Raw genomic sequence first — 15,928 nt, 5'->3', positions numbered from 1 at the left:
AATGGAAACATGTTATGATTCTTTGGCATATTTTCCTCTTTTAACATGTATTAAACCCAAGAAGTTGCAAGTAAGATAGTCATTGAATTATGATTCTTCAAGGTCTCTGCCAGAGATTATTTCTAATGAATTAGACAAATTTCTTTTCCCTCATGAACCTAAGAGTTGCCAAGTAAAGTGTTTGTAAGTGGTAATGTAGAAAAATGGGACACAAGATAAACCCAAATGAAAATCACTTAGCTATCATTCACAAAAAAAATTAAAATCACAAAGCCAAGTATGGCCACAAACTTGTAATCTCAGTACTAAGAGGCTGAAGCAGGAGGATCACAAGTTTGAGGACATCATGAACTGCATAGCAAGACTCTATCTCAAAGCAAACCAATGAAGCTAAATAGGATGAAAAATACAGGAACTGAAGCATAGTATTGAGCTTTAAGTTACAAATTAGAAAAATGTGATTTTTTTTCCTTTTTAATAAAATGTCATCATTTTTCAGTTTTTAGCTTAAAATTTGAATGTTTAAATTTTATGGTTATTTTTGTCCTAAAACATGAGTCTTGTTTGGAAAGCCAGTCTGAAATGGAGTTGACTTATCAGTTCTTTTGTTAACAGCTTGCAGATGTACCTGATCTTTTCTTGAGTTTTAAAGTCTTTTAAAGTTTCTTTCTTTCACTTTGATTTCTCATTTACCTTTGAACTTTGCATAATGTGGGTATAATTCATTTGGAAAATGATAACTAAAATTTATATATTCTTTTTTTTTTTTGACTGGTTCCTCTGTTGTCAAGATTGAATTATAAGCGTATTAATCCCTGCACTTGACTTGCTTTTTTGTTCTGAGACAGAATATCTTGCTATGGAGCCCTGGCTGGCCTGGAACTCACTGTATAGACCAGGCTGGTCTCAAACTCATGGGTGATCATCCTGCCTCTGTCTCAAGATAGCTAGGATTATAGGCATGCACCATAATTTCTAGCTTCCTTCACTTTTTCAATATTTTTTAAGCACCTATTATATCCTAAACCTTTATAGCTTCTAATGCTTGGTTCTGTTTTAAGGGGATGTATTCTAATGCTCATAAGGATTAATTCTAGGGAATGAGACAGAGAATAAACTGATATCCAATATGCCAGGTAGTGATTAGTGTTATAAAGAAAATAAAGCCAGCTGGGCGTGATGGCACATGCCTTTAATCCCAGCACTCAGGAGGAAGAAGCCGGCAGATCTCTGTGAGTTCAAGGCCAGCCTGGTTTACATATTGAGTTCCAGGCCAGTTGGGGCTACAGGGAAAAAAGAAAGTCATAAAGGATGATGAGTTCTGGGGAGGAGTGCTATTTTACAAGGGTGATTAGGAAAGGCCTCTAGTTCTGAGAGATTCTGGCAGAGGCCTGTGTACTGTTCATAAAATAAATGTTCATTTTATATCTGTTTTTAGCTGCAGACTGCTATACACAGAATAACATTGGCTCAGGCAGCAGTGCCTGTGCTCTGTGGGAGTGCCCTGAAAAACAAAGGCATACAGCCCTTGTTAGATGCCATTACTATGTACTTACCTTCCCCTGAAGAGTGCAAGTATGAATTTCTGTAAGTATGTGATCACATAGATTAAATTCCTATAGCCTTGACAAAACTAATAGGCCTTGTTTCATGAGAAGTAGTGAAAAATGGTCACTTTTAATAGCAGTGGTAAAGACTGTCTTTGTAAATGATATAGAGCCATAGTGAAAGAAACATTTTTCATATCTTTTATCACCTGCCGTGATTATAGATAGAGCTTAGAAGGTGGTTTTTCACTGTGCAAATATGTTTCTGCATCGCAGATTTTTTTTTTTTTTTTAAGTTTGTTACTCATTTAATAGATACATTTCTATTCCTCTAGCTTTCAGGATTTTTCATGTGGTCAAAAAATTTTGTGACTGTAAAGAAAGGTCATTTTATTCTTTTATTTATTTGTTTATTTATTTTATGTGTACGAGTGTTTTGCCTGCGTGTATGTAAGTGCACATGTGTCTTGCATAGCCAGCAGAAGTCAGAAGAGGGAGTCAGAGCCCTTGGAACTGGAGTTACAGATGGCCGCCATGTAGGTGCTGGGAACTGAACCAGGGTCCTCTCGAAGAGCAGCCAGTGGTGTTAACTGCTGAACCATCTCTCTAGCCCCCATGTCTGATTTAACACAATAAATCTCTAAACTAAATGATTAGCTTATCAAAATAACAGAGAAAGACTCTAATTGTATTCACTAGGACAGTAATAATGTTTCATATCTCTGAATTGGCAAATTATTGATGAAGTGAGCGCAGCATGGCTCTTTACTATGTGTAGTCCCAGCTATTCCAAGTTACTGAGCCTCTCCATCTGTGAAAGGCAGATTATAGAGCCCATCACATAGTACTATTCTTAGAATTCAGTTAGTTGATAGGTATTAAGCATGAGGAACAGTACTGTATGTAGAAAGCTTCCATATCAGTATTAATTGAAGTTAAAAAGCAGAAGGAATAGCATTAGGATTGGAGAAGTCTAATGTTTAACCTAGTTTGGGTCATGAACTTCTTTGAGACTGATGAAAATATCAGAAAGATGTACCTATGCACAAAATTTGGCAATTCCTGCTTCACTCACCCTGCGTCCCTGTTCAGCATGGAAGAAGCCAGAGTGGTCTGCATCCTGATTCCCTATCGGTAATTTGGGTAACCTTTTCAGAGGGTGGTGTGATAAGAATAGGAGGTAGGAATTACCTAGGCAGTTAGGGTAAAAAGACTCCAAAGAAAAGTAGCCAGTTTCTTGGCTAAAAGTCAAAATGTCCTTGGACCTCTTAGCAACATATTCTGTTCCAAAGGCCAAAAATGTCAGAAGTATTTGGGAGCTCTTATCTAATCCCTAAAAGATTTTAGGGTTACCTCTTCAGAGGAGGGAATGTTAGAGTAGCAAAAAGCCCCATTAAAAAAAAAAAAAAAAGGGGGGCGTGGTGGCGCAGGCCTTTAATCCCAGCACTAGGGAGGCAGAGGCAGGCAGATCTTTGTGAGCTCAAGGCCGGCCTGGTCTACATAGTGAGTTCCAGGACAGCTGGGACTACAGGGAGACCCTGTCTCAAAAAAGACAAAGAAAAAAAAGAAAAGAAAGAAAGGAAGGAAGGAAGGAGAAAGAAAGAAGGAAAGAAAGAAAGAATACACGAAGTTGTCAGAAAAAAGTAATGGGGAGATATGGGAGGCGTTGGAGGGGAGGGAGTGGGCGTGGATTTGATCAAAACACCTTATATGCATGTATGAAATTCTCAGTAAAGTTGTTTTAAAAGTTTTAAAAAAATTTGGCAATTCCAGGAAAATTCAAACTTTCTAAACCCTATATCAATATGTCAATTAAAAAAACATATACTGTCTGATTAAATAGGTTCAAGTTTACTCAGTGGATTAATATAGTTACTCTGCTGCACATAAAGTGAAGAGAGAGTGTGAAAGCAACAGTTGGGAAGTATCTGTTTACTTATCCTGTGCAGATTTCTTGATTTCAAGACCTTTGCAGATATACTTTTAGAGCAGAGAGCTATTGCAGTGAAGTTGCTTGCAAATAAGGCAATGCTTGAAAGAGAATTTTTAGTTTTGAAGATTATTGGTAAGATCTTCATTAAGAATTTTAGTCAATGATGAAGAAAGGTACATAGTAACATTACTTACTGGACCTGGATTGCTGTGCTAAAAGTTACAATTCTGGCTCCAAGTCTTCAGACATATGGGAAATATATGCTATAGGCCTATCTGTAATATCTCCTTTATCTTACAGGCAGTGGCATAAGGGTGACTTATGTGCACTGGCATTTAAAGTTCTCCATGACAAGCAGCGAGGACCTCTGGTTTTTTTGCGTATTTACTCAGGGACACTAAAACCCCAGTTGGCCATCCATAATATCAATAGAAATTGCACGTAAGTGTAGGTTATTTTCTAAAACTGCATTCATTTATGTAAAAGTATTTTACTAATATAAATCATGGTTTTATAGGGAGAGAATGAGTCGTCTGCTTTTGCCATTTGCTGACCAACACATAGAAATCCCTTCACTGGCTGCCGGTAACATTGCTTTGACTGTTGGGCTTAAACATGTAAGTGACCACATTATTTCTGTAAGAAATCATCTAAATGTTAGTTTAAATATTTTGTAATAGCCGGGCGTGGTGGCGCACGTCTTTAATCCCAGCACTCGGGAGGTAGAGGCAGGTGGATCTCTTTGAGTTCAAGGCCAGCCTGGTCTACATAGTGAGTTCCAGGACAGCTGGGGCTACAGGGAGACCCTGTCTCAAAAAAGACCAAAAAAAAAGAAGAAAAATATTTTGTAATAGCAAAAAATTTATAGTTGATCTAAATGTCTACCATATGAATATAGTGGGATATTCATCAATATGGTTGAATGTCAATTTGCTAGAAAGAAAAGCAAATTACAGAATACCACATACTAGATTATGGTCAGATAAAGTTCAACTCCAAGTAAAATATATCATTTATTCATAATGTATGTGTCTTAAGTTTATTAAAATATTGCTTTATTACCATGGAGATTTTAACGTGCGTGCATGCATGTATGCGCGCGTGTGTGTGTGTGTGTGTGTGTGTGTGTGTGTGTGTGTGTGTGTGTGTGTTTGAGGTAAGTTCTCACCAAGTTGCCCAGGCTTGCCTTGAACTTGCTGTACAGCTCTGGCTGGCCTCAAACTTTTGACTTCCTGCCTTAGCCTCTGGAGTGTTGGCATCAACAGCTGTATGTCACTATGCTTTGTGGGTTTTTACAGATTCTGATCATGGCAGAAAATTTGATCTAGCCTTAAAACTGACCTATAAAGACATTTTGCCAATGAGGGCTCCTTAAGGGCAGTGTATTTTGTTTCTTTTGTTCCCAATTGTCGTCATTCCAGATGTCATCATACCTAGACATTTATACAAGTGGATGAAAATACTTGATGCCACATCTGTTTTTGATGAGTTAAAACTAAGGACATTTTTTTTTTACATGAATTAGGTAAAATGTAGTTTTCTCATTAAACTTTGGTATATCTCATATTGGGATTAAAAATTATTATTTTATTGGGAGGCAGAGGCAGGCAGATGTCTGTGAGTTCAAGGCCAGCCTAGTCTACATAGTGAATTCCAGGACAGCTGGGGCTACAGGGAGACCCTGTCTCAAAAAGACAAAAAAAAAAAAAATTGTTACTTTAACATTTTAACTCTTCATGATTGATTGCAACTTTCAGAGTTGTTTGGTAGAAAATTCCCATAGTCTGAATATTATATTTCGGATATTAAAATGTCCTGTCCATCTATATAAAGGCAGAACCTGCTCCTTGTACATGTTGGAAGGAGCTCATCAAATGTTTGCAGTATTGCTTTAATAGAACTGTCATTACAGAGAGGAAAACTGGCACTGAACTTGATGATGTAGCAGATTAAAAGTAAAATTGTAGTTTTAGCCAGGCCTGGTAGCACACGCCTTTAATCCCAGCACTCAGGAGGCAGAGGCAGGTGGATCTCTGTTTGTTCAAGGCCAGTTTGGTCTACATAGTGCTAGGGCTACAGGGAGACCCTGTCTCAAAAAGACAAAGAAATTGTAGTTTTAAAGAATTACTGATTTTTACATACTGTTCATATTATATATTAATGTGTGTCTTGTTTATTTAAAATATTGTTTTATTCCCTTGGAGCTTTTACCTCCGTGTGTGTGTGTGTGTGTGTGTGTGTGTGTGTGTGTGTGTGTGTGTGTGTTTCTGTTTAAGTGAATATTTGATTTAATAGAGAATTTTCTATATAGTATTAATTGTCAATTCTGGAAATATCCAGCCATCATAATATTTAATGAATTCTTAAAACATTTAATAGACATTTTGAATCTGACTTGCCACATTGGGAAATTTAGGCAAATACATTTGTTTGCCAAATCAGATTTGATGTGTATCATAAGTAATATTTCATTATTTGTTAGAATTTATTATAGAGCCAGGTGTGGTGGTGCATGCCTTTAATCCCAAAACTTGAGAAGCAGAGGCAGGTGGATCTCTGAGTAGGAGGCCAGCCTGGTCTACATAGTGAGTTCCAGGTCAGCTGGGGCTACAGGGAGACCCTGTCTTAAAAGAGACAAAAACAAAAAAAATTTAAAACATGAGCTAATAAACATGTTTTGCTGGGTGTGTTCGTGCACACCTTTAATCCCAGCACTTGGGAGGCAGAGGCAGGTGGATCTCTGTGAGTTTGAGGCCATCCTGGTCTACATAGCAAGTTCCAGGTAAGCTAGGGCTACAGGGGGACCCTGTCTTAAAAACATAAATAAATAAATAAATAAATAAATAAATAAATAAATAAATAAATAAATAAATAAATTATTATAGTTGTATTTTGGATGGAATGCTTTTTTTAAAATATTCTATTTTTATGTGTATGAGTGTATTCCCTGGTAATGGCACTTGTGTTGTGCAGTGCCCACGGAAGTCAGAAGAGGGTGTCAGATCTCTTGGAACTGGAGTTATGGACAGTTGTTAGCCACCATGTGGGTGCTAGGAATCGAAACCCAGGTCCTCTGCAAGAGCAGCCAGTGCTCTTAACCACTGAGACATGTGTCCAGTCCCTGGATGGAATCTTGTACAAGTTAAATGAGCTTCATGTACACAAAGTCACAAGATTTATGAATTTATGTCTCTTAATTTCTAATGAGAAGAAAGTGCCACATTAAACTCTGTCTTATGATTTTTGGGTGGAAGATGAGTGCTAGTCAAGAACCTGTTTGGTTCCAAGTTGTCTTTTTTTGTTTGCAGACTGCCACTGGAGACACCATTGTCTCTTCCAAGTCCAGTGCATTAGCTGCAGTCCGTCAAGCAGAAAGAGGAGGAAAAAAGAACAGGCAAAGCAGTGAAGAAGCAGAGAGGCTTTTGTTGGCTGGGGTGGAGATTCCAGAACCTGTTTTCTTCTGTACCATAGAACCCCCATCAATGGCCAAGCAGCCAGGTACAAATGATGTTGGTATATCGATTAGTTAGTGCTTTGGTAGCTTATGCTGAAATAGTTATACCCTTCTAAGGTTTCTTAAGTGATTGAGTTAAATTTTACTTGAACTTATTGGTCACATTTCTTATTATTAGTGTAGGTTTTTACTTAAGGTCGTTTGATTTTTACAAACTCCATATATATCTCAGCCATTTTTCTCATTTCACATTCTTCCTCACTCTTGTTCTTACAGTGCTGTCTATGGGATTCCAAGTAGCTGGCCTTAGACCTGCCTTCCTAGTGTATTAGATTAAGTAGTAAATGGTTTATAGCTACTTCTCTTTCTCATATATAAAAATATGAAGTAGTTCTGATTTTTCTGAAGATGGTTTGCCCTTTTTGCATTGTGATTTCTTTTAATCTATTCTTGCTTGTATTATAATAGTTTTCCCTAAGCATGTCTGTCTTAAATTCTTTAAGTCTTAGATAAAGCATCAACTTTTTTTTTTAATATTTTATTATTTTTATTTTATGTGTATGCATGTATTGCCTGCATGTAGGTGAGTGCACCGTGTTGTGCAGTGCCCTCGGAGAATAGAAGAGGCTGTCGGATCCCCTGGGACTGGAGTTATGGACAGTTGTTAGCTGCCATGTGGGTGCTGGGATTTGAACCCAGGTCTTCTGCAAGAACGGTTGGTGTTCTTATCAGCTGTGCCACCTCTCCAGCCCCTAAAGCATCAACTCTTTATGAGGCACTCAATGACTTATATGAATCCCACTTAAGGACAAACCTTCTAGTTGTGCCCCCCCACCCCCACACAAGTTGGACTCATACATATATCTTCCAATAGGAAAGAAACAAAATCTCTAGCCGAGTAGAATTCCAGTTCCTCACCTACTCACATGGCGTTCACATGGAAGAAATTTAAGTGCAGATGTACAACCCCAGTAATGAAGGAGAACTGGGGCTTTGTCTGGTTGCTGAAGGAACAGCATAAGACAGATGCAGCAAAATCTCAAACCTGAAATGCAGGAAATCTGAACATTTCTCATCTCAAGCATTTTAGATAAGAGGTCTTCCTCCTGTGTTATCATTTTAACATGAAGAAATATAGAGTATTAATGAAATATTCCATATTCTTTTTTCATATTTAGTCTTTGAAATCTGGTGTGCGTTTTACATTTACAGCACCTGCTAATGCAGACTCGTAATGCCTATAAATGGCTACTGACTGGACAGCTCAGGTCTAAAAATGCTTTGAATGTGTACCTGATGAGGCTAGCTCATTAATATAGTTCAACTCTTTAGCTATACTTTTCAGTCTGCACCTTCCAACATTTATCTTTTCTAAAGAAGGCAAGCATGTTTATCAGTGAACTTTATTAAGAATCCTTACTCCATGTGGCATATTTAATACAAGTAATTTATTTTCGGTTCTTCTGTGATTGTGATAAATCACCACAGTGACCATACTCTTACCTGGTTATTCAGATGTAATTTGTCCTTTTGCCAGCTCCTAGCTTGGTCTTTACAAAATATAACCAGATGATGTCACTGCCCCTCTCAGACTCCTTCAGGGACCTCCCAGTGCAAACCTACACTTTTCCCCACGGTGTACAGACAGTATATGATCTCCTTGCTGCATCTCCCTTCTCATCTGATGCTGCTCCTCATTGGCTGATGTCTGGCTTCTGGCCTGGTTGCTGCTTTATCAATCATTCTGGAGATGTCCCACATCCCTCAGTCTTAGGTAGCGTCTCATCACCATTGTGCCACCTTACTTTATTCTCTGTACAACATTTATGGCTGTTGGAAGTTTTCTTTTTTCAAAATGTACTTGCTTGTTCATCTATGTTCTTCACTTAGAACATACTCCAAGCTATCTAGAAATGGAGTGTAAAGATAGCAGGTATTGTTTATCCCCTAGATTTGGATCATGCATTGAAATGCCTTCAGCGTGAGGATCCCAGTTTGAAAGTGAGGCTAGATCCGGACTCTGGACAAGTATGTATGTTATTACTCAACCCCTAAAAAAGTGTGTGTGTGATGAGCATGCATATATCTAAAACACTGATAAGTCTATGCTCCAGAAAGAAAAAGCTCTGATTCATAGTATAAATTTCTGATTCTGTACATTGTCAGTCTTAATAAATTCTCTTCAATTTTCTAAAATAATTACATTTCACATATACGAACCACTCCCCGGTATTTTTGGTTCTCCATAATACAGGGTTTTATGAAGTTTTGAAATAAGGTTCAATTCTTAAGACAAAGCCTTAGGTCTCTTACACAAACACTTGTAGATGGATCATACTAAAAGGAGGTGCTCCTAAGTGACACCAGCACAACTAAAATGGATGTATGATAGATTGCAGTCTGACAGTGTGAGGGAGGTAAGGCTCTACAGCAGATGCAGAACTCTGGTGCGCTCAGAAAAGAGCAGAGGTTCTGGATGCCTCAAGAAAAAGACTAGATAATGTTAATTTAGTAGTGCGCATGCGCACATGTGCATGCATACCTGTATGTGTGTGTGTGTGTGTGTGTGTGTGTTATGTGTACACATGTGCGGTGCATGCACCTATACCAGAAGAGGGCATTGGGTGTTTTCTATCACTCTTCGCCTTTTCCCTTGAGGCAGGGTCTCTCCCTGAACCTAGAGTTTGCATTTTGTCTTAAGCTGGAAGCCAGCAAAACCCAATGATCCTCCTACCTCTGCCCTCCTTGGAACTGGGGTTTTCGGCATGTGTGGGACACTTCATTTGTTAAGTAGGGACTGGGATCCAAACTCTACTCTTCATGATTGCTCAGCAAGTGCTTTTAACTGCCTAGCCATCTCTCCAGTCCTGACAATACATTATTAATAGGAAATGATATATAATTATACCTATTAAGAAAAGAGTAGCAGTCTCATGCCAAGTAATCCCTTTTTTAAACAAAATTATGATTACAGTTTTAGTATAACAAAAGAATAAAAATTTAGAACCAAAGGAGGAAGAAAACAGGGCAATGTCTGAGTTCTAATCACAAAAGTCCCTCCATTCTCAGGGACAGGCTGTCCTTCCAGCAGAGAGTACTGCCAACCAGAAAGGCTCATCTAAGCATTGTAAGTCAGTTTGTATTGGGATTTGGTCACATCCTGGCTGTGTAGTTGACCTTTAGTCGCCACCCTTCCCATAGGTTTGGGCTAATACCTTTACTCTAGTTTCTCTGAAGGTCAGAATTTCTAAGTTGTACTTCAAAGTCCACATCATACATCACATTGTTAGATTGGTGAACAAAGCCACCAAAGACATTTCAGTCACATAGGACGTTCTTGGAGCCTTAAGATATTTTCCCAGTGCCTTCTCTGGGTGCATTCCACTGATAACATATGAAAAAGATAGAGCATATATGTTCACTTTGCACTGTGGTCTTTCTCAGACACAAAGAACATCTTTAGTATAATACGTGTTAAAAAGAAAAATATTATCTCATTGGTTTTGATGAAAATTTGCCTGTCTTAACAGGACCCAAAACTCTTAAGAGTCAGTTTCTCTTTTACATGCAGGTTCAAACTAGCCTACAGGTTGTCACTGACTAGAAACTACAGGTACCTAGAACATTTAGGAAATACTCATTCAGTTGGGAAATGTTTTAGGGGGACGTTGTTTCCCTCATTCACAAGATATTGCCCTCGGAATTTCAAGACATTTGCCTACTTCATTAAGAGAAGAGTTTTGGGGGGCTGGAGAGATGGTACAGAGGTTAAGAGTACTTGCTGAGCTTGCAGAAGACCCAGGTTCAGTTCCCAGCACCCACATGGCAGCTAGCAACTATCTGTAACTCCAGTTCCAGGTGATGCAACAACATGTTCTTCTGGTCTCTTTGAGTGTTGCTACATGGCACAGGTGCATTTACATACACATAGGCAAAATGCTCATATACATAAAAATAAAAATGCTGTACACACCTTATTACCTGGATTCGATCTCTGGAACCTATGTAAGGGTGGAAAGAGAACCAAATTCTCATAGTTGTCCTCTGACCTCCACACGTGCACCCCCACCGCATCATACACACATACAATAATAAAAAAGAATGGCACAATCCATAAGTGGTAAATATTAATTGTACTCTTGTTGCATAGGCGTTGGGGAATGATAATGGAGCTATCATAGAAGGAGAGAATGCCCCAGAAATTCACTGTAATTGATTTATTATCCTAGTCAAAAGTCAGAAGCAGTGTTTTCATATGAGCCCACCCAGAAAAATTGCAAAAGCAACTCAGTTGTAATTAATGGAAATTTACCCAAAATATTTTATTATTTATATTTTATGTGTATGCATGTATTGCCTGCATGTAGGTGAGTGCACCCATGTCGTGCAATGCCCACAGAGGTCAGAAGAGGTGGTCAGATCCCCTGGAACTGGAGTTATGGACAGTTGTTAGCGGCCATGTGGGTCTTCTGCAAGAACATTTGGTGTTCTTAACTGCTTAGCCATCTCTCCAGCCCTGAAAACTTATTTAAATAGGCTAACATCATTCCTTTATATTACATTTTCTTCCCTTGTATAGTATTTTGTTTTATTTTCTCCCTTTTACAACCAGACCATCCTGTGTGGTATGGGAGAGTTACATATTGAGATTATCCATGAACGGATCAAGAGAGAATATGGTCTAGAAACCTATCTAGGGCCTCTGCAAGTGGCATACCGGGAGACTGTCCTAAACTCAGTTCGTACCACAGGTAAAAAATAAAATATTTTGAACTTTCTGGTTTGTTCAGTGTTTAGTTGTGTAAAATAGTGTTCACGGTCTCTGGTGTCCTCTACCAGAGTTTCCTGTCTCCACAGTAAACTGTCCTCCACAGTTTTACTGTGTATAGATTTTTTTATTTTGTTTTAAATACAGAAAGCCTTGTGCCAGCACCACCCAGAAAAATGTGCTTATCAGTGGTTATGGGACACGGTAGACCAGTGAAGTAGATGGCCTCTCCCAGCTTGAGTAGAATTAAGTCAGTGTCTCATTTTTATTTTGTAAAGTGAGTAAAAAATTCTGCTATTAAATGTGGTGCTCCTATGCTGATAGTATTCTTGAGAAAGTACAGTTTTATATTTCTATTCTGAAATGTAGGCACAGCTTTTCTACATTTGGCTTCCTTAAGCAAAATTAACAACATGTACTATTCAACTCCAAGGAAAATACCAGGACAGGTTTGTGAAATAGTATAGAAAAGAGATGTTTAGGATAAGCAGATCCTCTTAAACACCTCAGAAATGTAAAAAGTCTGGATGATTACATTTCACTGAAACTTGAAAATTAAACAAGTATAGATGCAGGTGAAACAGAAATTCTGTTTCTGGGCTATATAGCTAGAACAACAAAAATGCAAGATAAATATATAAATAACCTTTTTTAAAATTGTATGTGTATGAGCGTATTGCCTGAATGTATGTAAGCGTACCCATGTCGTGCACTGCCTGCAGAGGTCAGAAGAGAGCATCAGACCCTCTGGAACTGGAGTTAATGGATGATTGTTAGCCCCCATATGGGTGCTGGGAACAGAACCTGGGTCCTCTGCAAGAGCAACCAGTGCTCTTAACCACTGAGCCATCTCTCCAGCTCCATAATCTTTTAAATTAATGTCTGAGCTAGTTAAAATGTAAGAAATTGCCAGAGGTTTTAAAAGAAGAGGGAGGAGGAATCTAGGACAGTAAATGAGCACTCTGTCAACTGCCATCTCTGTCACAGCATCAGAGAGGCCCATAACCTCACAGAGAGAGTTGACCTGGAGGAATATTCTCTACAGAGGCAGAAGGCAAGAAAACCTGTCTGGATGTGGGATCAGTGTTGAATATCAGAATTGGTCATCACAAGCTTCTCATACAGGTTTTGAAGCCTAAATTCACAGAACCAGTATGGCTTGAGAAACTTTAAGGAGAGTTTAGTGTTGCATACTCATGGAGTGGTAGTATCCCAAGGAACCTGGAAAAAACAAAGGGCCTCTCCAGAAAATGTATCTCAACCCAGGCCTCAAGAAAATCCCACAGATAAGACTATGCAAGAGGCAGGCATAGTGGCACACGCCTTTAATCCCAGCACTTGGGAGGCAAAGGCAGGCAGGCAGATCTTTGAGTTCAAGCCCCAGCCTGGTCTATATAGTGAGTTCCAGGCCAGCTGGGCTTAAAAAGAGACCCTTTCTCAAAAAGACGAGAGAGAGAGAGAGAGAGAGAGAGAGAGAGAGAGAGAGAGAGAATGCTTCACTGCCAAATACGGATTCATTGAAAATCTGGAGAGATGATTCAGTGGTTAAGAGCACTGACTGCTCTTGCAGAGGGCCCGGGTTCGATTCCCAGCACCCACATGGTGGCTTCAAACTTTCCTTAACTTAACCATCCTTAGACTGTTCAGGGAATCCGAAGCCCTCTTCTGACCTCTGCGGCATTGCACGACATGGGTGCACTCACACACATGCAGGCAATACACTCATACACATAAAATAAAAATGATAATATTTTCTAAAAAAAGAAAATCAAGAGATAAGGAAGTACAATAGTTGCAGACTGCTGAGGGAAAAGGTGAACTCAGAAGTCTGTACTGATGATCAGAAAAACAAAAAAAGAGGGTGGGTGTTCCTTATAGTAGGATGCCAGGTGCGTGCTGAAAGTGTTAGAGGATCATGGCTAGAATGGGGAACAGCTTGGTGTTTCAAAAGTGTGGCGCAGGAAAGGAAGTTGCAGAATAAACAGTATAACAGATGTAAAACTAAACAGACATAAATTTGATGGGGATATATGGAGATGCAATCAAACTCAAGAAAACATGGGAATGATTGCTTATGACTCGTTCTTCAGAAAGCTTCTACGTATTGGTAATTTGTTTCTTTACTAATTCCAGGTTTCATGAATATTCATTTTATTTTTAACTTTGCTTATATATACATTCAAAAATATTTCATAGAAGTGAACTCAAAAAGGAGTTGTGAAGGCTTATAGGTTATAATCAGTTCTTAGTTTTGAATTTGGAATGAGTTACTGTGTTACATTGCCACTCAAATATAGCACAGTTTGATTTTAGTAGAATTTTGGTAACAGCTGTTGGTTGTTAGGAATGAGTGCTATGTGGACATAGCTCAGTTGTAAGACTAGCTTGTACAACCCTCTGGGTTCAATCCCTAGCACTTAAAAAGAAGAAAAAGAATAAGGAGCTACTCTTTCAATCTTGCAAAAAGTATTCTACTAGTGTTATGGGGAAAGAAACATTAAGAACAATATTGCTGAAAAGATATATGAAATATAACAATTTATAATTTGGAAGATGTAAGTCTTAGTTGTTATCAGCTGGTTTCATCCTTTAGCTGTATACTTTGAGTATTACTTTTTAATAAAACAATTTCAATCACAAATGCTTTGAAAAGCTTAAAAGTATAATCTTCATACCATGTGCCTCAACAAAGCAACATTAACTGGTGATTTGGAGCAAGTTTCTAACATTGATGAACACAGAGATGCTTTTTTTTTTTTTTTTTTTCTCGTCTTTTTGAGACAGGGTCTCCCTGTAGCCCCAGCTGGAACTATGTAGACCAGGCTGACAAAGATCCACCTGCCTCTGCCTCCCAAGTGCTGGGATTAAAGGCTTGTACCACTACGCCTGGCCTGGGCTGGAGGGATAGTGCAGCCCTTAAAAGCTAAGGCTAACAACTAATACATAGAAGATGCTTTTTACTTAATAGAGCTATTTGATTTTTTACACTGTATTTAGTATTATTATTGAATAGAATTTGAGATTGAATGTAATTTTGCCAATTTTGATATCCTAACACCTTTCCAGAACAAATAGCACTATCTTCAATTTGCTTGTTTTCAGATACCTTAGACAGAACGTTAGGAGATAAACGGCATCTTGTGACAGTAGAGCTGGAAGCAGGACCAGCAGAAGCAACATCTGTCGTGCCAGTGATTGCGTACGCTGAGAGCATCAGCGAGGACCTTCTGCAGGCATCCCAAGAGGTTATTGAAAATGGAATCCACAGTGCATGCCTCCAGGGTCAGTACTCAAGTAAAACTAAGCATAGTCTCCCCTGGACCATTTACTTTCCCCTTTTTCCCCCATGCCTCAGGTTTGAGCCCTGGGTCTTGCACAGGCCAGCACGTGCTTGACCACTCTACACCCTTAGCCTCCTAATTCCGTATTTTACTGATTATTTCAAACTTTTCCTAACTTTGCTAATGTTTTCTCTGTATTTCTTTGTACTTCTGTTATATTTTGAATTATTCTTTATTATCGTTTTATTTATACTATTCTGTTTTATTTTACCCCTTACTTAGGACCTTTACTTGGATCCCCAGTTCAGGATGTGGCAATTACTTTACATTCAGTGATAATTCATCCTGGTACCTCCATGACTATGGTTTCTGCCTGTGTCTCAAGATGTGTTCAAAAGGTATAGGACAGTCTTAAGCCTTCTGCTAAGAGGGAACTACACTGAGTACAGCACCATTGATTTCATGAGCAGCTGTGCTCCTAGAGCATGACCTTATATCCTTGCCTCCTGGGTCTTCTAGTGAGCAAGAGCTCTTCCTGAAGAGAATCAAACAAAAAGAATTGCTAGAGCCCTAGGCTCAAGAGTATGGAAAATATTTCAGTTTTTATGTGTCTTGCTTTTCCTGTAGTAGAAATTTGATTTTCAACTTAGGAAAGAGAGTTTTGCATTCCCCAATCCTTTTAGGCCCTGAAGAAAGCTGAGAAGCAAATATTGGAGCCTCTGATGCATCTTGAAGTCACAGTGGCTACAGATTACCTCAGCCCTGTCCTGGCAGATCTGGCACAAAGAAGAGGGAACATTCAGGAAATCCAAACTCGCCAGGACAACAAAGTTGTTATTGGATTTGTTCCTTTAGCAGAAATTATGGTAGGTACTTTGGGATTGAAATGTGCATATTCTTTAATATAGGAGGTGTACTCCAAGTAAAACTAGGTGGTCACAAATA

The 15,928-nt window shown here is 38.7% G+C and overlaps 1 protein-coding gene across 7 annotated transcripts in view; it reads left to right on the top strand.

Moving 5' to 3' along the window:
- Gfm2 (G elongation factor mitochondrial 2) overlaps positions 1-15,928 on the top strand; it is a 37,967-nt gene that overhangs the window by 21,090 nt on the left and 949 nt on the right. For 6 of the 7 annotated variants that reach the window (XM_029561901.1, XM_008829723.3, XM_029561900.1 and 3 more), the window contains 9 exons: positions 1,439-1,587; positions 3,781-3,921; positions 3,998-4,097; positions 6,789-6,978; positions 8,886-8,962; positions 11,547-11,685; positions 14,805-14,984; positions 15,266-15,381; positions 15,667-15,849. In XM_029561901.1, coding sequence (XP_029417761.1) covers positions 1,439-1,587; positions 3,781-3,921; positions 3,998-4,097; positions 6,789-6,978; positions 8,886-8,962; positions 11,547-11,685; positions 14,805-14,984; positions 15,266-15,381; positions 15,667-15,849 — 1,275 coding nt within the window. The remainder of the gene's footprint in view (positions 1-1,438; positions 1,588-3,780; positions 3,922-3,997; positions 4,098-6,788; positions 6,979-8,885; positions 8,963-11,546; positions 11,686-14,804; positions 14,985-15,265; positions 15,382-15,666; positions 15,850-15,928) is intronic. The other variant, XM_017797305.2, reaches the window with a different exon arrangement.

This window comes from Nannospalax galili, unplaced genomic scaffold (assembly GCF_000622305.1).
Source record: "Nannospalax galili isolate Female #2095 unplaced genomic scaffold, S.galili_v1.0 scaffold1054, whole genome shotgun sequence".
In the NCBI taxonomy this organism is placed as follows: Eukaryota; Metazoa; Chordata; class Mammalia; order Rodentia; family Spalacidae; genus Nannospalax; species Nannospalax galili.
The sequence above is the reverse complement of the archived record's forward strand: the minus strand, read 5'-3'. Positions and strand labels throughout refer to the sequence as shown.